The 24,334-nt window shown below is 40.8% G+C and overlaps 1 protein-coding gene across 1 annotated transcript in view; it reads left to right on the top strand.

The window, feature by feature from the left end:
* phactr3a (phosphatase and actin regulator 3a) overlaps positions 1–24,334 on the top strand; it is a 34,565-nt gene that overhangs the window by 1,282 nt on the left and 8,949 nt on the right. The window contains exons 2-4 of the mRNA XM_085393984.1: positions 20,679–20,843; positions 22,380–22,547; positions 23,369–23,581. Coding sequence (XP_085250110.1) covers positions 20,679–20,843; positions 22,380–22,547; positions 23,369–23,581 — 546 coding nt within the window. The remainder of the gene's footprint in view (positions 1–20,678; positions 20,844–22,379; positions 22,548–23,368; positions 23,582–24,334) is intronic.

The raw sequence follows: 24,334 nt of genomic DNA, 5'->3' as shown, positions 1-24,334 counted from the left end.
AGTGAGACTATTTATGGTCATACTGTGTGGGTTTAGAAAGAGTCATTGCTTACACCCACACATGGCGAGTTTTACGCACATGAATGCTTGACTGAATGATTCAGAAAAAAAAGCAGAGTAGTTCACCTTTCAACTTATCACTAACGAGACTCGCTTTTTCACATTTCCAAAATCACACCTGCCTGCACTCATCAACTGGCCATAGCACGTTTATAATGGAGCCTTGCTGAATTCAACCCTCCCAGGGATGATTTAATTCACACGTAGGTGAATGTGATGATGTCACACTGGGTCTTTGACACACCTGAATAAACAACACAGCAGTTTGGCGGATCAGCCAGGCCAGTGATGAGAGCTAAAGCTGTCAGGGAACGCTGAACGTCAGCCTACATCCCTGGAGTATGCACAACTGCATCACAGTTTCAGACACGAGTTTGCTACATGAAAGACGGAGTAAATAAAGTTGTAACAGCAAAGACAATATCGGTGTCTGGTGGCCCAAAGTACACAGCTTCGCCCACCCCTTCTCTGCGTGGATCACCACTGCACTAATGTCTGGGGCACTAGTCTTTGCCAAAGTAATCCTTTGGCAAAGACTGCCTTTTTTTTCTCCTCCCAATACAGTAGATCTCGCAGCTGCAGAGGCTTACAATGTGTTCATACACTTACTCAATACTGGGAGGAGAGTCAATAGAGACAACAGTTACAGCTGACCATCTCAGAAAATCAGAGTAGTGTTTCCTTTTGAATGAGGCTGCAGTAATACTACAATACAGACTCACCCTCTCAGAGAAGGGCAAGTCGATCAGTCACATTGCAAGTGTCTAACAATGCAAATCCTACTGTCTTTTAATAAGGCGCAGAGAGTGACATTGCATTGCTCTGTTGGGAGTTTATCTAAATTAAGGCAACCTCTTTGAACAGCAGATTTACAAGAATGATTCAGAGTTACAGGAACATAAGTCCAGGAACAGGAGCAGCAGTATAAACACGTTTAATCAGTTCATTTGGACAAGGAGCCCTTAGATTCCCCTGCTAATAAAATGTCACTTTCGCTCAAAGTTCCACTTAGTCATTGCAGAATGTCGACCAAGGTAATGGTGTGGAGAGGACACCTTGACGCTTTGCGGACAGGGAGCTTGTCCAAGCAGGGTTATCCCTATGGCTTCGTTCCTCAAAATAATTCTTTTCCCCTGTAGAAAGACGCAAAGCTGGAGAAACAGTGGAGATGAGTTGAATCACACAAATATCAGCACAAGCAGATTTATAGTGCACATAAATCTGCAGTTAGAGACTATTTCCATTATTGATTAAGTTTCACTTTTTTATTACTTTTTTATTACATAGAATACAATGCACATTACAGTTTCCAAAGTAGTTATCTTCAGACTGTTAAATTCAGTTCACAAAGTTACAAAACACAGAAAAGAAGAATATCCTCCTCATGAAGAAATCACGTCATATATCCACAGTAAATTCTAAAAATAAAAAAATATATTCAGATATTTTTAATCTTTTAAATAATTTCTCAGTTTGTTTGACATTTCATTGATTAGTTGCAACACTTTATAAAGATGGCCAACTGCCCCTTCACTAAACACCATCCTTTGGCAAAAGACTGTAATAATTCATGATGAAATCACTTTCACTTGCAACCCCTCCCCACCTGCAGCTATAGACCACATTGCTCAAGACCACTTCTGTTCTCCGCTCACATGACGACTTATCCAATAAGTACCTGCTGATCTGTGTTTTTTTTTCTCTCGTTTTGTTTTATCATTCTCTCCTGGTCTTACTGGTACAAGAATAATCCTCTCAGATCTGTCAAAAAAAAAGAACAACTGAAGAATTCAGGTAAAAGGCGGGGACCTGCCTAATGAACAAGAAGATATGTCAAACCCTGCGGAAGCTGATATTTAGCCATGACAATGACTCACCCCAAACCCGAGCGCTGTGTCGTACATAATCCCTCTTATATTCAGGGCTTGGTGAGCAAATATGGGAAATTATGAGTCAGCAGGTCTTATATAATGTTCCCGCAATTAACACAACATTGTTTGAAAGTAATAATGTAAACAAAAAGGTATTTGTGCCACAGGAATTCCTTACATAACAATGGTTTAAGACCCAGTTTCAGATTTCAGCGAGTTGCGGCGGAATAAAGAAACTGTAATTACGTAACAAACAGAGATATATATGACCCTACCTTAAGAAACAGCCCTGCTTCAATTTAAAAAAAGGAACTTTGACATTTTCAGGTGAAGAGAGGGTTAAAGATGCAAGAACATGGACTCCTTAGAAGTTTAAAAGGCACTCTTAAAAGGAGACAACCCGGTGCTGGCAGGCGGCACATTTGAAGAATGGTTTTCGTTCAACTGTAATGAGGCAGTCAAGTATCTTGATGCTGTGGAAGAGGGAGATAAAGAAACGCTGGATGTGGCACAGCATTTGGTGTGGCCTTCAACTGGCGCTGGCTCTAAACAGATAATTACACTGCACACAGTAACTATCTAGCTATCAATCCAAACTACTGGCAGTTCATCAAGTTGTTGGGACAAGTTGTTGGGCTTGCCCGTGTTGACAGGTTTTGTGATGAGCAAAACTCCACCAGTATCTGGGGCAGTTTTATAATTATTTTCTATTCCGAGTAATTAACTGTAAATTAAACTGTTTGAAATTGCAGTTTTCATTTAAGACAGATTAAGAGGCAGGCGTTCAGCGGTATGTGATGCCATTACAGCCACACATTCTGTCTTCCTGTGAGTCTATTTTTTCCCCACCGAGTGATTGTCAACATCCTCAAGAGTGCAGAGAAAAGGGTGTGAAGTTGTTGTATTCTGCTGCGGGTCGTACGTGTTAAGTGGTTAAAACAAAAGAGAGAGCGACGGTGACCGTGAAGTGGATACAAGTGAGAAAACAGAAAACGATCCCTCTGTTACAGTTTAGCCCGTGACACCATGCTGTCTGTGCTTAGATAGGTCGCCAGTATGCAAAACACAGCCTCGAGTTTTTATTCATGTGGATGGTTTTTTTGGAGACTTTTAATTTAAACAGGACATAAACTTCATCATACACATGCAGCTCAATACTGGTCTCTCATTTTTGATTTTTGTTTGTTTATTTGTTTGTTTTTTAGCTGCGGTCAAGTTGAAAACTGTAAAACCCGAGGATCTATCAAGCTACATGCACACGTATGGCTGACATAAACAATTTTAGAGATCTGGATGAACAACGAGAACATATTGTATATAGATTTGCACTTTGTTTAGAACCTGCAACTTTATCAGACTCAGCCAGGAAAGCTGTAATTCACGCTGAAGTCACAACTCATTCATCACGGTGAGCCTTAAGGGACTGTGAGTCAGTCAAGGCTACCTGTTAGTAGTAGCCACTGGAGAGCTATTCATTCTTCCCTCCACGATGCACAGAGGTCCCTTCAGAGGCCAAGAGAAAAAGTACATCTAATGTCAAGTTGAGAGGAGCGTTCTGGTTGCCATAAAAGGTATTTGTCATATTCAGAAACATATGAATCTCAACAAATATTGAGTCAGACTTTCATCCAGGAGCCAGGGGTGCACTGTTAGTGCCCACATGTCATATATATATATATATATGTATATATATATATATATATATATATATATATATATATATATATATATATATATATATATATATATATATATATATATATATATATGTATTGTCACAGTAACATGCTAACATGCCAAGTTCTGAAGTTTTCAGGCAGGTAAAATGTTCAGACATTTCTGATTGTCAAACCTAATGGATCATGTCCACTGTTAATGTGATGAACTACTCTGCTAGGGGCACTTGTGTGAACTTGAGCGTAACTGGCTTTTCATTTTCTATAAATTACTTCAGAACAAGTTAGTCATAGGCAACTGCAACATGCCAAATACAAGTGAAATGAGCTCAGGGGAAAGGGTCAAGTATCATTTGGCTGTACAAAAAGAAAAGTTAACATTCCACAATTTTGTTTTAAAAACAATAAAAAGGGAAGAATTTGTCTTGAGTAAAATGAAAACTAACGGGTACACACACCCCTGTTCTCTGCTGGCCATCGGGGCGGGGGGGGGCTGGGAGGAGGTGTTGGCCATCCGATTGGGATCTGGGATGCGGGGCCTCCCTGTTGCTGCGGAGCCTAGGGCGGTCTGCTTGCCTCCACCCCGGGGGAAAGGGTGACATCTCCTGGGTCTAGGTGCTGTTTCCCCCTCCAGGGGCGAGGGTACCTGGACCTGGGGTATAGAGTTTGTTTGGGGAGTGTGATTGTGTGTACAGTGTCCATGTATGTCTATCCCTACGTTGGGTGAGTGCTGAGTGTGCATGAGGGTGGGAATGCATGTTTGTGTCTGTGTGTGCCTGTTTGTCTGTGTCTATATGTCAGGTCGGGTCTTACACTCCACCTCTCTGGGAACTCCCAGGCCCTCCAAAGGCCTATCTCCCCTCACCACACTCCCTGCCGGTAACTGATGCCCTCAGGGGTTGGTGTGTTGGTGGTTCTTGGTGTCCGGGGCTGGGCGCTCAGGTATGTACCAACTCACTCCTGGTGACTACTTGGCGGGGCCTGGTGCCTGTTGCTCGGTCAGGCCTCTTCTGGGGCAAAGGGGGCAGAGCCGGCGGGCACGCCACTGCAGCCCCCTCTGGCTTCTGCTCCGTGGCTACTGGGTGACCCCTCATCTGGGGCTCTCCTCAGCTCTTCCCAGGAGGGTGGCACGGATGCCCCTCCGGTGGTCCTCCTTGGGCTCTCGCACTCTGGGGCCTCTGGATGTCTGGGGCCTGGATCTCCTCCATGCCTGCTTCATGCCCTGGGGGACAGGGCTATGGCTCTCTACATCCTCTAGCAGACCATTACACGGGGAAACCTTTTGAATACAAGCGCGCTGATCCACACAGGTGTGCACACGGGTGTTCACTGTTCATAGACATAAACTACACCTTTATTGGCTGCTATTTCCAAGCACATTGTGCGCTGTCGGTCCTGCTTGCTATACAACAACATTCAATATTTAGTATTTACTGCTGTTTACACTTAGGTAGATTAACGTGATGGTGTTGTGTTTAGTATGTTGCTCTGTTTTGGTTTTTTTTGCTTGTTTTCTCTTCTTTTTCTCTCAACAGGTGATTCAGGAGATTTTTTTCTCTTCTTTCTCTTTTTAAGTGCCCTTTCTCACTGTCCCTCTTCCCTTCTGTTTTTCTTTTCCTTCATCTTTCTTTCTCCCTTTCCTATCCCTCAGTCATGTCTGTCCCGTCTGTAACAACTGAAAATAAAATAAAATAAATAATAACAACAAAGGTCGATCAAATGGACCGATACGGCAAGGCCATGATGATCCATTTGGCAAAGTAAATCCATTCAAAGAATGAGACATAATTAGATTTTCAAAGAAACATCTACAGAATGATAGCGGTTCTTGAGATCCATCTTTGTCAAATAATAATTCAACTGACATGGATCTAATGGCATCAAATCTGTGTAAATAAAACCACGGGAAAATTCCAACCAGACTGCACTGAGCATAAAGTAAAGATCAGATGTGGGAACATCAAAGTCGGGAGCTGTTTTTTACTTACAGTGGCAACATCCACCTGTTGAAAGAAACTTTGTACATCAGAAATCCGAAGACCTGTGGCCCTCACAAAGATTTCACTATAAATCCCTATGGAGGGGGGAAAAAAAGCTTTGCTGCCTTAAACACAGAAAACTCTCAGGCTCTCAGCACAGTCACTGTAGAAACCATGGGCTTCAAATATTCAAATCTTTTCCACCAGTTTTAAAATTAAAATAATGATTCTTACTATCATGAATTACTATCATTAACATTTAGTATTGGGTATCATTAAGGATGGGAATTCATAAGAATTTAGCGATTGCGACTCCGTTATCAGAGTCACCTATCGATTCTCTTTGGGATATCATTAGCTCGGCTTTGAGAGTCAACACAATCTCTAAGCAGAATATCAAAGACATTACATCTGTTCACATTAATGTATGCTGTGTGGTCTGATATTTGCGCAGGTATTTCCCCTCTTTGTTGTGATCAGTGTTGGGGTCATTACTCAAGAAAGTAACTCAACACAAATCCCTATCCCAACAAGGACACACACATGATCTTTCTCTTAGTAGAACACAAAGCTGACAGCAAAAAGCAAAGATGAAAACCAGCAAAAAGACACTTTAAAACAATTGCCACAGTGATTCTACTAAAACATGAGTTTATTACCTGTTAAAGTTCAGGGCCTGGTTGCTGGGCTGGGGTCAGCCTTTACTGAGCTTTATCAGCACTCTGGGTTCTTGGCTAGCTTAGTCTTAGCTTGCTGTTTGGCTAGCTTAGTGTTAGCGTGCTGTCTGTGCAGGTGCTTGCGAAGTGCTGACGTTATGTTAGCAACATAATGCAGCTGTTTCTGTCCTAGATGCAGTTTACACTTTACCATCACGCTCTTGTCCATGTGTAAGATAAAAATAAAAGTAATGTCCATAATGGCTACCAAGAACCGGTTCTCAATTCCCATCCCTAGGTATCATATCACTCAACACTGCCGCTTAAAAAACTGAGAAGTCTATTAGTCATTTAGTCTCTTCGTGTTAAAAAACGGTGATGATGGGATCTCATGCTTATACCAAGTCATCACAGTATACCAACTAAATTCATTGCTTTTTCTCCTTCAAACCAAATCAGGCCACAAAAAAGTCATGTTAGCCTTATGTAAAAGAAAAAAAAGTCCTTTCTTCATTTGGAACCAAAATGAACACTGTGCTAACAATTCTGTCACATTTAGGATCCACAACTGCTGAGTGGTGAGCTAAGGAGATATGTTGCATGCAGATGCTTTGTTGAGCTCTGCTCTCCATAGATGCCTTTACAGTCTCCCAGTTCCCCCCGAAAATGGAGCGCATTAAATGACGACAGCAGCAGAAGTCCTACATCATGCATGCTCCCTGTGGATGCGGGAGCAGATTAGGCATTTGACAATGTTTGAGCCATGTGTTAGTGCGGCTGTTGTTTGGGCCATGTGTTGCTACGGCTGACACCCGTGCGCCTGTGTGGTTTTTTTTGGCAATTCAATCCATGTATGCATTCATTTGCAGAAGATGTAGCAGGTTTGCGCAGATGTGGAAAGAAAAAAAATCACAGTGTGTGCTAGAAAAGACAGTCACCCTTTTGAGAACAAAGAGTCGAAAAGCCCCGTGCACCTATCAGAGACCCCAGGGTAAAGGCAGCATGTGATGGAGCTATTAAGCCTCTAAAGGCCGGGGTTAAATTGAGTTCAGGAAGTTGCATGCACTATGTTGTGAAGGGTAAAAAATTTAAGAGAGAGAACTCCTTTTGGCATCGACTCTGTGGAGCAGTGGAAATACATTTCGCAAGAAAGCAGAAAAAGGAAAAAAAATGCCGGGGAGAAAAGGAGAAGGAGGCTAAACTAGTGAGGCAGAGAGGAGATGGAGGAGAGAGAAAGAAAGGAGGAGGTGGCAGCTTTTATTGAAAGAAAGCCAAGATGTTATCCTAATTGCAAACTGGCCACAGCGAGATGATGGATAGGCTGTAAGAGACCAGTTGCAGGCAGTGACTGTGTGGCTCTGGCTGGAAGACCTCTACAGCGTTCCACAGATCCTATACAGACCCTATACAGACCCTAAAGTGATGCAGTTAAACCAAGAATGCTGATATGCCAGATTTTTTTTCCTCTATCATTTTCCTCATTGATAATTACCTCAGATGTTTAAGCCAATTTAGTTAATTGAACTGTTCCTTTTAGTTAAATGTTCATTTCGACAAACATAAAAATGAACTTGCAAAGACTTCAAGGCAAGGCAAGGCAAGGCAAGTTTATTTGTATAGCACAATTCAACAACAAGGTGATTCAAAGTGCTTTACAGAGACATTAGAAACAAGAACAAATAAAAAGCATGATTTAAAATTGATTAAAACAAGCAAATAAACTAACTAACTAATTAACAAACAAACAAACAAACAAACAAACAAACAAACAAAACAGTATATAAAATCAGAACAGATAAAATCAGAACAGTAGATAAAATCAGTAGTTAAAAGTAAGTTTTGAAATTTAAGCTTAAAAGTGTGGATTTGGTGCTTTATTCAAATGCAGCTGAGAACAGGTGAGTCTTCAACCTGGATTTAAATAAACTGAGTGTTTCAGCTGATCTGAGGCTTTCTGGGAGTTTGTTCCAGATATAAGGAGCATAAAAGCTGAATGCAGCTTCTCCGTGTCTGGTTCTGACTCTGGGAACTGATAAAAGACCGGATCCAGATGACCTGAGGGATCTGGAAGGTTCATACTGGGTCAGGAGGTCATTGATGTATTTTGGTCCTAATCCATTCAGAGCTTTATAGACCAGTATCAGAACTTTAAAGTCTATCCTCTGACGGACAGGCAGCCAGTGTAAAGACCTCAGAGCTGGACTGATGTGGTCCACTTTTTTGGTCTTAGTGAGGACTCGAGCAGCAGAGTTCTGAATGAGCTGTAGTTGTCTGACTGATTTTTTAGGTAGACCTGTAAAGATGCTGTTACAGTAATCAAGCCTACTAAAAATGAATGCATGGACTAGTTTTTCCAGGTCCTGTTGAGACATCAGATCTTTTATCCTTGATATATTCTTGAGGTGATAGTAAGCTGACTTTGTTATTGTCTTAATGTGTTTTTCTAAGTTTAGGTCTGCATCCATCACTACACCCAAATTTCTCGCCTGGTTTGTGATTTTTAGGTGTATAGATTGAAGTTCTCTGGTGACCTGTAATCGTTTTTCTTTGGCGCCAAAGACTATTACTTCAGTTTTGTTTTTGTTTAGCTGGAGAAAATTGTGGCACAACCAGTCATTAATTTCCTCAATGCATTTACCAAGAGCCTGTACAGGGCCTCGGTCTCCTGGTGACATTGTGATATATATTTGTGTGTCATTTGCATAGCTGTGATAGTTTATTTTGTTGTTGTTTATAATCTGTGCCAGTGGGAGCATGTAGATGTTAAACAGAAGGGGTCCCAAGATGGAACCTTGGGGAACTCCACATGTGATACTTGTCTGCTCAGATGTGAAGTTACCTATTGATACAAAGTATTTCCTGTTTTCTAAGTATTTTTTGAACCAGTTTAGTACAGTTCCTGAAAGACCTGCCCAGTTCTCCAGTCGTTTGAGTAATATGTTGTGGTCAACTGTATCAAATGCTGCACTGAGATCCAGTAAAACTAGGACTGACATTTTTCCGCTGTCTGTATTCAGACATATGTCATTAAACACTTTGGTCAGAGCGGTTTCAGTGCTGTGGTTCTGTCTAAAACCTGACTGGAAGGCATCGTAGCAATTATTCTGTTTTAAGAAGTAACTGAGCTGTTGAACTTCAAAAGCTTTTGACAGAATTTATTAAATCTAGTTACAGTTACTTGTCTGGAAACTCTTTGCCAGTATGTTCAGTTATCAAGCTCGAAAATCAAAAATGTAATTTAGGTTTCATCTTTCTTCAGGACTGCGGCTAATGGTTCTCATCACTGATCTTAATCTATTTTTCAATCATTTTTTTAAATGAATAAAATTTAACAAAACACTAAAAATCATTCTCATTGTTGCTTCCCAGAGCCCACAATGGCAAATATAAAGTTGATTGTTTAGTGTGAGAAGCCATTGAAAACCTAAAAACATTTATATTAAAGACACAAAATAAGAGGAGTGTCGGGTTTAAGGCTTTATAAATGTTTATATTGTCTCATCAATTGATAATTGATTGATGTGGTGAACTTGAAACTTCTCTGCTTTGAGGAATGATCAGTAGTAGTAACGTGGACATGCGTCACCCCTGATAGAGGATAAAAGTGAAGATCTATTGGACTACTCATCAGTCAGATCTGTTCTTTTAAAAGTCTGTCTCACACTGTTGTCAGCCATGTCAGGAAGTGAGTGATTAAATTGTTAGGGTGTCCCTTTTAAGTAACACTGGATGACACAAAAAAGAAAGCTGCTCTATAAAGTCTTGTCTGGCTTGTTTCAGCATCACTGAATTGGCAGCATTCACATCAGAGCCCCCTCTCTCTCTTACACACACGCAGACATAAAGTCATGCATTGCACCCGTCACACCTGCTCATATCCCCAGCTTCTTTCTTCCCTATCAAATTTGCCAGACTCAGTCTGAGATCAGTGAAGTGAGAAGAGGCGAGTCCTGGGCCCCGTCAACAACACAAAAAAGCTCTTGTCTGTGACAGAGAAGCACAGAAAGCAGGAAGAAACTAAGCACATGTGATGGAGTAGGGAAGTACAAAGATAAACTAAAAGTAGGTAAAGCTCGTGTACCTAACACAATGGAGGTATGATGTTATGGCAAAGTGACAGACATTGAACCACCACAGAGAGGAGGGAAAGTGGTTTGAGGCTGTTTGATAGCCACTTACAGTACAGCATTATTGAACACTCTCTGCCAGGGCCACTCAGGAGATGGTAAATTAAATGCATAGCCAGATCAGATAACTGTACTAGAAGGAATACAGTCATAAAAAGAAAATGAATTAAAGCATTTCATTGTGCTGTCAGTCAGACAGTGAGTGAGTATAAAAAAAGCGAGTGGAGGTTAGAGAGTCTGACTGTATGTTTATCCACTTTGGTACTTTGGTTCACAGGTTACTCGCTTTTCCGTTTGTCACTTTTTAATACCACGGTGTTGAACTTTACCTTGTTTCTGTGATGGGCTTTAATACAAACACATAAACATACCAGATGAAACACAAAATGAAAGTTTCATAAGTCAATGATTAGTCTTTATAATTTGTTTTAAATTGGGCTAAAGCTAAAGAAGATCCCATTTATACTCTGCTTTGAGTTCCAGTGAACAAAAAGTTTCACACATTTATTTATACTGAGGTTATCTGTCAGGGATTGAGGTAAATTCAAGTTTTGGTTATTTTGAAAAGGTTTGAAGTTCAGAAACTGCACCCTGTGACTTTGAGCAAAGCCGTATATATAAGTGACACTCGTCACGCAGTCAAAATCCAACATATTTACTATTTTCTATTCCGTACTGTGACAACTTTTTGGAGTGTGTAAATTAACTACTTGAGAAGCCGCTCAGGTCTGCACCCTCGCATTGGGAAGCCATCTAAATGTAGACGTAACTAAGATGACATGTAATCTAGCTGATAGTGACAGTAGACGTCACGCCTTAAACGTCTACCTTCTAGAAATTTCCAAAGCCCATGGTTACACATTTTCTAGCCAATCGTCATCATGAATGAAAATATCAGCAGCCCAAAGCAGCATGAGCAGTTTATAGTTTAGCGCTTATGCGTGATCATAATTGTTGTCATTATTGACTGATGAGTCTCGCAAAACTGTCATTTCCATCTATGACACAGAAAGGTTTAATCGGTTAGTCAACTGGCAGGCATTTATTCTGGCAAACTGATTAAATAAGAAAAAAAAATGGAAATCATTTGTTGAGTGACAGCTGAAAACAAGGCTTTCTACTTTTGTTACAGTGTTAGTGATTTTGACGGGATAGCGGTGACTAATTTTCAGACTAAGAATTCAAACTGTCAAACAGTATGATGCAAAAAGACAAATGGCGAGAGATCTCAAACTTGACTCTGATGTATTACACCAGGGTGAGTTTCAGCACCACGGACAGAGCCAGTCTTTGCATTGCGGCAGGCTGCTGAACTGAGCAGAGCCGTGTTCTGTGTGCTGATAAGTCTGTCCTGGATCTCAAATGCTTTGACTCAACTGAGCCCTTGATCTGCTGGGAAAGAAGCCCAGCATGTTTTTGTTTTTTTTACCAGTTTTTCTTTCTTTCCTCTTTTTTAAAATTTTATATATATACTTTTTGCAGCGACACATTAATGAGGAAAGCACATTGTGCAGTTTGAGGCACAAATTCCACTTAATGTAATCATCGGATACATCTACAGTTTGCAAGCCAAAAGCTCAAATCCAATCCCATTAAAACTACTATTAGAACTGTGGCCAGCCCAGTACGGTGACTTGGCTGTTATTGATAACTGAGTGGCTTCTAGCAATTTCTTAATAAACACAGATTCGTCATTGAGCCCACACCTTTTTTAGCTACCAGATACAGTAATGCCTTTTTTACACCACCACAGCGTCCCTGTGGCACAGAGCAACTGCTGTGAAGCTTGTGTGATCACACTAATGAATGTGTTTCAGTAACTGGACAAAATCTTTTGTTGACAATTTTCCTATGCTGCCAGTCCCATACAACTCTCTGACCAGACTGTACTGCAGATTTGATTACTTTTTGCTACAACCATGCTGCTTTTTTCTTCTTGTATTATATCATAGGAAATTTAGAAACCATCTTTCTATATGGTGAGCCTGCAAAACAAAACAACCCATGAAATCTTCTCAAAAACCAAGAAAGGAGTAGAGGTTTAATCTGCTAAGGTTATAGGGTTGCTGTTTAATTATTATTTTAATGTGCATATTTCATACCCTCATCTCTCTCTTCACAACCAAAAGGCAATGCATTTATTGAATCTTGTGCCCTTGAATAGTTTTCCATAACATGCATGAGATGATTGTTGACATGGCTATTTCTTGGAATAATGAAAAATGTGAACATGTCTGGCCTGTTTAAGTAGTCCATATGTCCATGGCAAATGGGGCTACAGGACAGTTAGCGCATTGACTCGTGTCTGCACAATCTGTCGTCACAAAAAAGTGCTGTTTTTCTACTGTTGATCCTTTGCCTGCAAAACCCTTTATGAAGTCCAGGACATGGGATGTAAACCTGCTTTCCCATCAATAACATGGTAGGAAGTGTTGTATGTTTAATTTGGTTTTGTGCTTCCCTTGAAAAGTTGCTGCTTTGGGCAAACTATTGTATACTGTGGTTCCCTGTTCTGCTTTCCATTTAAGCCCAAACCATCCCACACACACACGAGGGGATCCGAATGTGGGACGTGTTTGGAAATTACAGTGCTAACAGTGGTGAATTGTGCTGTTCCTCTGTGCACCTCCCATTGTCTTTCATGCTTGTGCTCTCCTCCCAGCAGAGCAATGAGAGCCCAGCGGAGACGGGCTAACAGCAAGTGCAGACAGAAAAACTTTGGGCTCTCCTTCTCCATCTCAATGACACACTCGACATGCTTTGTATTACATTTTCATGAACAGAGCCCAAATCTGTGGAAATAATGGCAATAAAGTTCACCCGCCTGTGTCTGCTGCTTGAGTTGCTAACTAACTGCACCTCCTCTGACACACCTGTGCAAAAACTTTTGTGGCGAAAAGTGTTACATCATTGAGTAAGCGATTACTCAAGTTATTGTTCAAGTTTGCGTAAAGCACTTGAGAGACGCACTCTATACTGAAACTGTGATCTTTTTAAACACGAGTCTTTCTAAACGCAAGGCTGCCTGTGAATTTGAGGCATTCAGCAGGAAGGGGAAGTTTAATTTTATAATTAAATAATCACCCTGTGAAGAGGAAAGTCTTTTCCAAGCAGCACTTATGAAGATGTAAAAGGAGCTAAAGGAGTCAATATGAATCTCCCAGTTTGTTAGATTAATGTGGTAGACTGAAGGAGCAGCCCAAGGTGCAAAGGGTGAACCAAGACTTCCATTACGTGATTGGAGGGAAGCTTTCTGAACACTGAAGTGACGTTTCTTGGGATCGGTATAGGGAACGTGGCCCAAAACTTAAATATGAATATGAAGCATGCCTGGATGGGTTCTCTTCCTTTATTTGGTAGTTCTCTGGAGTGAAGGTTGGCATGAAATTTTCTGAGGCTCCCCCTGTTGTGTGGGCAACAGGAAACACACTTTTAGCAGGGACATTTCCAGCCCACTGGGTGGATGCGATAGATACATGGAGGTTTTCACAGTCAAAGATAGCCTGGTTTGTTTTTTTGGGTTGCAGTTTCTACATTCTCTCTAACTTTACTCCTCAGTGACAACAAATATGTTCAAGCTTGATGATTGTCAGTGTATGTTGTGTCATTTGCTTGTGTTCTCAGAACATGGGACACAGTTTCAAAGGTGTGTTATAGTGATACAATATTTTAGTAAAGTTTTCAGCCCTGTGTACACCGATTTTATTAGAAATGCTCAGCTACACAGCAGAGTCTCAGATACTGTTAAAATGAACTAGGCATCACTGACACACATCGCTTTTGAGGCTCCAAGCTGAATCCACATAACCCTGATGATGTCACTAGGAGTCTTTATTTTCACACTTGACAAAGGTTCCTGTGGGACAATTAAAAGACGATATATGACAGAGTTTATGCTTAGTAGTCCTAACACTGAGGGAATGCACCTTTATTTAAAGGTTTTTTTTTAATAATATAATGTCACACAGATATTAGCATATACTCACTGGTAATCAGACGCGACAGGGAACCTTACAGCAATCAGCACCAAAATGCCAGTACGTTTGTGCCCAGTCTAACATCTGTGCGCCTGATAGCGCTCGTGTAAATCTAAACAGATGGAAGTAGAAACAGTGAAAACAGAGGAGCAGCCTTTCATCAGAAAGTGAAAATAAACTAAACTCTTAGTTCCTTGTTGATGATGCAGCAACGGCTTACAAGCAAAGCCACCCACCAGTCCCCATTCTCAGCTCTAACATATGGTAATAAAGAAGGGCCTCGGGCATTTTCTATTGGCTCCCGGACTCACTGACATCATTTCGCTCGCTTGATGCCCACACGCTGGTGTTTCACACTTTGGCTATAATTGCTTTGATGATCTAGAGACTTGACCTTTGCAGCTTTGCACCACGATACCCCGTTTCCCCAGACACGTTATATTCCCAAACAAGTTACAGTACACCACATACGCGTCAGACTGACGCTTTTATCTAATTAAACCTTTAGGCCAGAACTTATTTACCAGGGTTAAAATGGATCAATCAGTAGAGCATAAACATGCTAAAAATTTATTAGTTGGTAAAAATGAGAATACTGCTTCTTAGATATGGCTTTCATTACGGAAATGATGACTCTGTCATGTCTAATGAAGTGTATTGTATGAAAAATGAAAAAGGGCAAACAAGGAAAGAAGATAACAAAGACATGACCTCTGTGTCCTTAGTGGTGGTCGGGGTGCAAAATGTGCTCACTGTTGAAGCTATCGGCAAAACAAGAATGCTGTTTTGATCATTTCTAAATGTATTATTTAGTACTGCTGTAGGTCAATCAGGAGGATACTAATGTTGTAAATCTGCACATTGTGCCATTTCCTTTGAGTCAGGGGTCAATGTAGACGCAAAATATGTTTCTTAGAATAAAGAGAGCTAAGAAATAATCTGTCTGTGGCATGCCTGGGGAAGCATGAATAGAGTCATCTTCTGGACATGTTCATAATGCTTTCCTTTTTTCCTCTTTAAGTATAGCTGACCGCTGCCATTCTTGGTCTCAGCCTTTCCCTCTCATTCACACTCTGGTCATTGTATGTTGCTTCAGCCCTTCTGCTCCTCACTTTCTCCCTGCGAGATGATAGCTGTGTGCCCTGACTGTGGCCTGAGGCAGAGGGGCTACAAACAGATGGCAGCACAGTTGTAAAGCCAGGGGGGTAAAGCGATGAGGTTAGCTGGCGTGGTAAGGAGGTGCTCCATTCAAGGGCACACTGTCCGTTCACAATGAGACTCTGTATGGTCTGCAGGGATGATAGACACCAAGGGGGAGGTTTGATGTATGTGATAAGGCCAGTGAAGCTCACATATATTATAGCTGTGTGGTGACAACCAATGCTAAAGATTTGGTTCTGAGATGTTCACAGTATTTTGAGCAGTGTACTAATGAGAGTCATAATGTTTCAATCATAAACATGCCAACATACTAAAATGCAGACTATCAAGTTTTTCTAATTAAAATAGCATTTGGTGGGGCAGGTATTGGGCCTTTAGTCATTGTATTGTACACTCAAAGGACTCTTTTTTAAGCACACGTGTTTAGCTTCTCATTAGTGCAAGTATTTAAACAGCCAATCACATGGCAGGAGCATTTATGCATGTAGACATGGTCAAGACAACCTGTTTAAGTTATAATTGAGAATCAGAAATGGGGAAGAAACTTGATTTAAGCGACTTTGAATGTTGTTGGTTCTAGTCAGGTTAGTCTGAGTGTTTCAGAAGCTGCTGATCTACTGGGATTTTCATGCACAACCATGTCTGGGATTTACAGAGGAAAAAAAATTCTAGTGAGCAGCAGTTCTCGGGGTGAAAAGTTCTTGTTGATGTTGGCGGTCAAAGGAGAATGACTAGACTGCTTTGAGGTTATAGGAAGGCAAATATAACAAAAATAACCACTTACAACCAAGGTATGCAGAACAGCATCCCTGAATGCACAACGCAGTGAACCCTTAGCACATCTGCTGCAGATATGTTACAGCAGCAGATGACCTTACCGGATACCTTTTGTTGCCTGGTCTGATGAGCCTCGAGTTCTGCTGCAACATTCAGATGGTAGTGTCAGCATTTACCGTCAGCAACATGAAAGCATGGATCTATCTTTCTTGAATGAACGGTTCAGGCTAGTGGTGGTTGTGTAATGGGTTCGGGGATATTATCTTGACATACTTTGGGTCAAAAATGGGCATCATTTAAATGTCACAGCTGACCTGGTTATTGTTGCTGACCACATATATCCAATTATGAGCACAGTGTATCTATCTTCTGATGGATACATGGTAAAAAAAAATTTGATTCTGATGTAGTGTGGACCAACATTGTGTCCCAAATATTAGACACACACATTTTGCTGTTTGAGTTGTAACTTAAAATTGTAACATGATGGACAAACCGTATTTTCTCCCTCACTTCAAGGCCTTTTCAGCATTGGCATTCCAGGTTTAAACACCTGCCTGTAAAATAAGCAGTCTTAGCTGTAACGCAGTGAATTAACACAAACTATTATTGGCACAGTTTGATTCTTAGTTACTGTTGCCTTAATTGTGCAGTGCACTTCTATTTTGATTTGTGTCAGTGTCAGTGTCACTGAGTGAGCAGATCGGGTGTATTTAGCAAAGCAAGGCTTTGCCTCATGTAACCTCACTGCCGAAACTATGTCATTGATATTATCTTACTACCCAGAATGAATCAGTTTCATTCAATAGCTCACAAAAAGCTTCAGAGTTGTATTTATTGCTCACTGATGCTCTTTTGCTTCGTGGTTATCAGTGTGAGAGCATAACATTAAATGTTTGGGATTTATTTATAGTTGCACTTTAATTTTTTACTTTCTATTTTAAAATAATTGGTTCTTCTCAACTAGGGACTCTATATGTGTGTACACATAGAGATGTGTGTGTGTGTGTGTGTGTGTGTGTGTGTGTGTGTGTGTGTGTGTGTGTGTGTGTGTGTGTGTGTGTGTGTGTGGGTGGGTGATATCTTTTGCTCCAGAATGTGCTGACAAACTGGTTAAGTGGGGTGTAGTCCCCAGTGGCACACTAAAGCGCTGTTTTTTAGTTTCCTTTCCAAGTGACATTATCATATTGCCTTCCTTTTCCCACTCCTAAATCATTTCTGAATTCAGACTTCACTGATGCTGTTTAGAGTCTACCATTTGTAGGTTATATTTACCTGTACTCCTAAGGTCAGGAGGTTTATGAGATGCCGGCACATGATTGGAATTACACTGTGTGCAGCCTCGCGTTGAAGTTGCAGGCAGGCGCACAGCAAACGACTGACTGGTCCCCTGCATGAGCATGACACATGGATTTAATAAATCCTATTTACATTAGCATAGTAATTAAAATTGCGCATCATCCCCACACGGTGCATGTCGTCCATTCATGCTTATCTGACACACATTTCGATGCATTCCCATTCAGCGGATAAAGGAAATCTCAACGTGCACGCATGTGTTTTCACCTAATTCTCGCGCTTTCGCCAGACTCCTGTCATTTTCCCTGAATAACCACCCCCTCTATGAAAAATGAACAGTTACTTGATATGCATTATAAATAGCTGCTCTGTGATTGGACGAGGCCGGGTTCTACTGCAAGCTCTTCCGTATAGCAACAGACCCCCCTCTCCCCCCTCCCATCTCTTCTTTTCGCCTCTTCTTCTCCCTGGAATCCCCACCCCCCACCACCCCTCTCTCCTCCTCCCCTCATCTCCTTCCCTCTTTCAAAATGCAGACACATCTCGTCCTCCATGTGGCTTCACCATCTACCCACAATGCACTGGGTGCCGCCACTGGCTTTAGATGTGGCAGTGTCTGTATAGGGGGCTCCTCTCCCCTCTTCTCTCTCCTCCTCTCCTCTGCTTCGGCCTGACTTGCTCCTCCCCCGTCCACCCGGCACCCACTGCTGCGGCAGCATCTGGATGTGGTCGCCATAGCAACAGCAGCGGGCCTGACCCCACCTCCTCTCCCCTTCTCTTCTCTCTCCTCAAACACACACACACTCTCCCCCTAACGCAGACATACCCCTCCTACTCCCCCTCTCCTCTTAAGCTTTTTTTCTCTCTCTCTGAGCGACTGGGTGCATTTCCTTCCAGCTTGACCTGGATTTTGCGTGCGGCACCACATTTGCAACGCTGCATGTGTGACAGTGGTGATGATGAGACGCCGAGATGGATGGTCAACTGACCTGTTTCCAGGAACTTTTAGGGACAAGATGCCAAACTAGAAATTTGCTTCTTTCATATGTCCCTCACCATTGCCTTTTTACGACCCCTGTTCTGTCAGTGTTCAGTTTTTAAATTTGTTCTTTTACTGTTTTTCTAACCTCCTTCTCTTCTTTTTCTTTTTTTATTGGTCTTCTCTTGCTTCTTATTCTCCTTATTTTGCCTCTCCTCTTCTATTTTCCTTCCCCCAACCACTGCCTGCTTTTCACTTTCTTCTCCCTACCCATGTGCTTCAAGAAAGAAGCAAGGGCTGCAAAAAAAAAAAGAGGGTTGAAACAGAGTCAGCTGTATCCACCCTCCTCCATCACTGTACTCCACATCACACCCTGAGCCACTCTCCAAATCCCCCCTCTTCCCCCCAAACCTCCTTTATCACAAATCCTTGCCTCCTCCTCAGCTGATTGTTTGAACAACGCTCCCGGCATTGCGAAGGCAGATATTGCTTCATTTTTGTCACAATGACGCATGTAGCTCTTAAACACATAGCACATATAGCATATTTCTGCTTTCTTGGCTCTCTTTGTAAAAAATTGCAGGCAAGCCAGCAGCAATATGCGCACATGAATCTGTAGACCCACACTTTTCCAGACATGAGTCATAGCCGCCGCCGTTCATTCAAAATACAAACTTCCTTTAAGAAGGATGCGCAGAGCGCCACAGTCAATAGGGACAACTCATTTACCACAATAAATAAATCGTTACAGTCATGGACCGTGTCGATTGCTACCATATGTTTTAATTTGTTTCTAAAACTGTTTTTTTTTTTTATCTTTTAAAAATTAGATGTTTGTTTGTTTGTTTCATTCAGTATCATTTTTTGCTTGCAGAACTCAACACAAACACACAAGCACATGGTTCACCAGCCTCAGACACAATGTAAACAGACAAGAGTCTACATAGTATTAAAGTATCATGTCTTTATAGGACGATCAAGACAAAATACAGATGTACAAAATACAAATGAAGCATTTTTTTAAAATGCAACTGAAATATATAAAATCAAAGGAAAATGTGCTTGGTATAAATTAAATGTACACCATCCATCCATTCTCATTCATTTTCTCCTTATCAGGGTTGCGAGGGGTGCTGGAGCATATCCCAGCTACCATAGGGTGAGAGGCGGGGTACACCCTGGACAGATCGCCAATCTGACTCAGAGCTGACACAGAGAGAAAGAAACCATTCACACTCACAGTCACACCTATTGGTCAATTTAGAAAAACACCAATTGACCCAATCCTACTAACTGCATGAGGAAGCTGGAGTGCTTAGAGAGAACTCCACCCAGAAAGGCCACGGCCAGATGAGGCAACAGTGCTACCAAATGTACACCAATCAAGTTCATTTCACTTGACCATATCTTATAAAATGTAAAATTTTACACTGTACTTGTATAATAGAATTACATGGAAATTTTACATGTAATTAAATTAGGAGAAGCCTGTATTTTGGGTAGTAACAAAAAACATAATATACTGCATCTCAGCTGTATTTTGGACATTATGGAACATTTTGCAGGTATATACATACAGTGTGAGATACAACAAGTGACATATCAACATGAAGCACAGGAGTGGTTAAAAGGCATCTGATACTATTGTTGTTTTTGGGAAAAGAGCAAAACTGGCACACCTGTTGGTCTTTGGGGAAATGCTTCTTTTGTAGTTTTGTGAGGCTGTCTGTGTCTCTGTGCTTTCATATTTTGCCATATCTTGGACTGTGAGAGAGATTTATTTTGATGCATGACGTACGGCTGGGTGGGAGGGGATTCACAGGGAAATAGCAGCCATCAGGGAGCGTGCCTTGATCAAATTAGTCTTTCTAATTCAATCTGTTCACAGCACTTGGACTCTATCATGGTTTATTCACTAAGGTGAGCATACTAATTGGGCCCTTGCTCCTCTCTTTCCCTCTCTCTCTCTGTTTCATCTCTCACCTCCACCCCTTTTCCCCTTTGACTTTTCTTTGCCTTCTTTTTTTCTGTTTCATTCACCTTCAAATCCCCACCCACTCTGTCCTCAACTCATTTCGCTTGCTGTAAAACCTCTCCACCCTCTGTCATCATGCAGTAGATGTGGTGGACCAGCAGAGGGTGCTGAGGACCGGTTGCTTGGTGACTGGGGTGCACACACCGCCAATCCGACGTAACAGCAAGCTGGCCACCCTGGGGCGCATCTTCAAGCCCTGGAAGTGGAGGAAAAAGAAAAACGAGAAGCTCAAGCAGAGTTCCACAGGTAAGATGAGAACATGTGTTTGTATTTCCAGGTTTCGTACACGATGAAACCTGCAAAAAATGCATAATTTTTTATTTTTTTTATTTAAGCCACATAGATGAGAAGCACAACATGGTTCATACTAAGGAAAGACCTGATACATGTCTTTTAATCTTACTCTCACTGAATCAGATGATTGTTATAAGAGCAAAGCTGTAGGTGTGACATAATGTCAATTAGAATATTTTTTCTTGCATTGCATCACATATCAAAGTTGAATGTTTTAAACTATGTTTCAGTGTTTCGCATCAATAATCTCCTGTTTTTTATATCATATTTTTTACTTTTACATTTCAGTTAGTCACAGTGGTAAACATCAGATGTTGTTATTAGAAAACATATTACCAGAGTCCCCAAAGACTTGTAGCCATCTGGCTGGAATATTTTGCCTGCTGTACAAGAGAAAGGATTTTAAACTTTTTCATAATTGAATATATTGATTTGTTAGTAGAGTTATAGTTTCTATCTTTTAAAATCATTCATTTTAGTTTAGTTTTTATTACTCTCAACATTTGTTCAAGTCTCTTTTTAATAACACGGACAAGAATTTTTCAGCGGCCAGTTAAAAGTTCAGGGCAGACATTACAATTATAAACACTTTATGAAAGCAAATCACTTACAGTCATCCCGGTCTTACAACAATCCCAAAAGCTAAATACAAAATGTATAAAATTTCATTTATTAAACAATATTTAATATTTATTATATTTTGATTTATTATTTCTAAATTTTAAAAAAAATTGATACCCACTTTTAATTTTATTTAACTATTTTAAACTTAAAAAAAGTTAATTATAAACATTGTATTTTGTTTTAAAATATAAGCAGAGTGAGCAAAATCTGTATAGGGCAAATTAATAGCTGCATGACAACCATCTTCAAATTTCGAGGCTAAAATGTAATGGCTACGATATCAGATTGCTGCTGCTGCAAAAATGCATTTAATGTTTATTTTCTATTAATTTTATTAATTTATTTTTTTTTAGATGCGATCATAATGTTAGGATCCACTCAAAGTATACGGACCTTAATATTGATTTATCCCGAGTCACCTTGTGTGTCTACTTTTAAAAGCAGCATAATATTTGCTGAAGACAAGACTAAATGTGATGGCCTTGCTGTAATGGAGACTGATGTTGAATGAATGGTAAATGGTAAATGGCCTGTATTTATATAGCGCTTTTACTAGTCCCTAAGGAATGAAGGTGACAGAAAGAGTGAATGTCATTTAGGGAAATCACAGTTGGTCACATCAGAGGTGTGCAGCAGTGTTTTTCAGCCCATCCTGCTGATAACTGCTCTCTGATAACTGTTCTTATCTGGACACAATGTCCAGTTAAGAGCTGCAATCTGATTGGTTATTCTATAAATTCAAAGCTAATTTGGAAGAACTTAAAAACGAATTCTATCTAGCTTTATATCACGTGTGTGTATTCTTATGGGTGAACTACTCTCACCAACAAATGAACTACATTCAGTTTCATTCTCCATTCACAGATGTAGCATTATCGAGTGGCCTTCTATGCCACGACCCAAACTCCACCACCCAAGGCTGCTGCTCCGATGGTGCGGTCTTACTTGGAGGATTTGGGGGACCATTGAATCCAAACCTCACAGTAAGCAGTGTGGAATACCTTGGTCCTGAGGAGGAGCATCCCCCTTCAGGTAGGACAATCTCCTGCTGTACTCAATGAAAACTAATCAATGGATATTATGGAACTGCAAAAGCAACAGATGAGGGGGAAATGGATTTGTGAAGTGGACGTGGCTGGATGTCTTTAACCCAGCATCAAAAGATCAATATGGTATAATGTTGCCGCAATTTGATAAAATGCTGTTTGGAGGGAAAAACGAAAGGAAGAGAGGAACTTTATTTTGTTACTTTCTCGCAAAAGCTCACAAATGTATGTTGACTTTAGAATTAAATTATTGGTTTATGTATTGCAAGATATCATAAGGAAAGCCTTGAGTTGGATGTAAACATTTTGCAATGCAAGTGTAATCCACTGTGCTGGCTTTCTCAAATGAAACTGAGATGCTTGTTTATGAACCCGTTTTTGGCACTTTGTACCAGTAGAGGGCAGCAAAGGCAAAGGGATTTTAATCGTCATGCTCGGCTGGAATAATTACAAAACTAGGGAATTTGTGAATGCTTGGATGTGTTTGGAACTGGTGCAGCAAATAAGTACATTTTGTTAATTTTTTAAAGAGAGGCTTTGGCAGATTTTAAGTGTCAAGTTTTTAAATCAGGCGGAAACTGAGGAATTTTCATTTACTTTGTATTTAGCCAAAGTAAATGAGAGTTTGCATGGTTTCACCACACATATTAAGTATGATTTCTCTGTAACAAAAGTCCATAAACGAGCTGTCTCCAGCTTTTGGAATCAATCAAAATGACATTTTATAGATTATGTGCTGTGAAACTCTTTGATTGAGACTATTTGAATAAATGCCTTTTTTCCTCCTTCTTTAATGTTCTTCAGTAGCCGCTCCTTTCCAAGACTGTGATCGGGTGGAGGAAAATGTGCGACTACAGGAGGAGGAGGGAAATGAGGAGGTGCACCCTGCAGGGGATTTACCTGAGGGACTGCAAGACATGGGAGAACAGATGGAAGAGAGATCAGAGGAAGAGATTCCTCCAGGAACTTCCCCACCACAAGTACCTCCAAAACTTTTGCCCCAGCTGAGTACTGGAGATGGTGAGTGCTGAGTAAATAACTGTCATTTTCATCCACATGTAGTGGCGTGAAAACATATTTACCCTCTTCTTGATTTCAGAATTTGTTTTAGATGATCAAATACATTTTAATATTAGACAAATATACCCTGAGCAAATACAAAATGCAGTTTTTAAAGGATAATTTAATTTATTAAGGGAGAAAGGCGATCCAGCCTGTGTGAAAAAGTAATTGCCCCCTAAACAACCTTTGTTGCAAGAACTGCAGCAATCGAGCATTTGCGACAACTACTAGTCTCTCACGGTGGAGTGGAGCATTTAGCCACGTTGGAGGGTTTTTGGGTGGCTTGTTTAAGGTCATGCCAAAGCATCTCAATCTGATTTAAATCTGGACTTTGACTAGGTCAGTGTTTTTTGAGCCATCCAGAGGTACACTGGTGTGTTTCAGGTCATTGTCCTGCTGCATAGCCCAAAGTGTTTTAGCCTCAGGGCATGAACCGATGGCTGGATATTCTCCTTCAGGATTTCCTGTACAGAACAGAGTTCATGGTTCCATCCATTAGAACAAGTCATCCAGGTCCTGAAGCAGCAAAGCCGCCCCAGACCATCACTCTACCACCCCCATGTTTGAATACTGTTATGATGTTCTTTTTATGAAATGCTGTCATAGGTTCACACCAGATTTTACTGAAAAAATAATTCAAAAAGTTCAGCTTTTGTCTCATCAGCCCAGAGAATATTTTCCCAAAAGTCCTAGGGGATCATCGAGATGTTT

Source organism: Rhamphochromis longiceps, linkage group LG20 (genome assembly GCF_057381845.1).
Source record: "Rhamphochromis longiceps isolate RC_006_pf linkage group LG20, R_longiceps_female_GT1.1, whole genome shotgun sequence".
Classification (NCBI taxonomy): domain Eukaryota; kingdom Metazoa; phylum Chordata; class Actinopteri; order Cichliformes; family Cichlidae; genus Rhamphochromis; species Rhamphochromis longiceps.
Note: the sequence above shows the minus strand (reverse complement) of the source record. Positions and strands in the feature narration are given on the sequence as shown.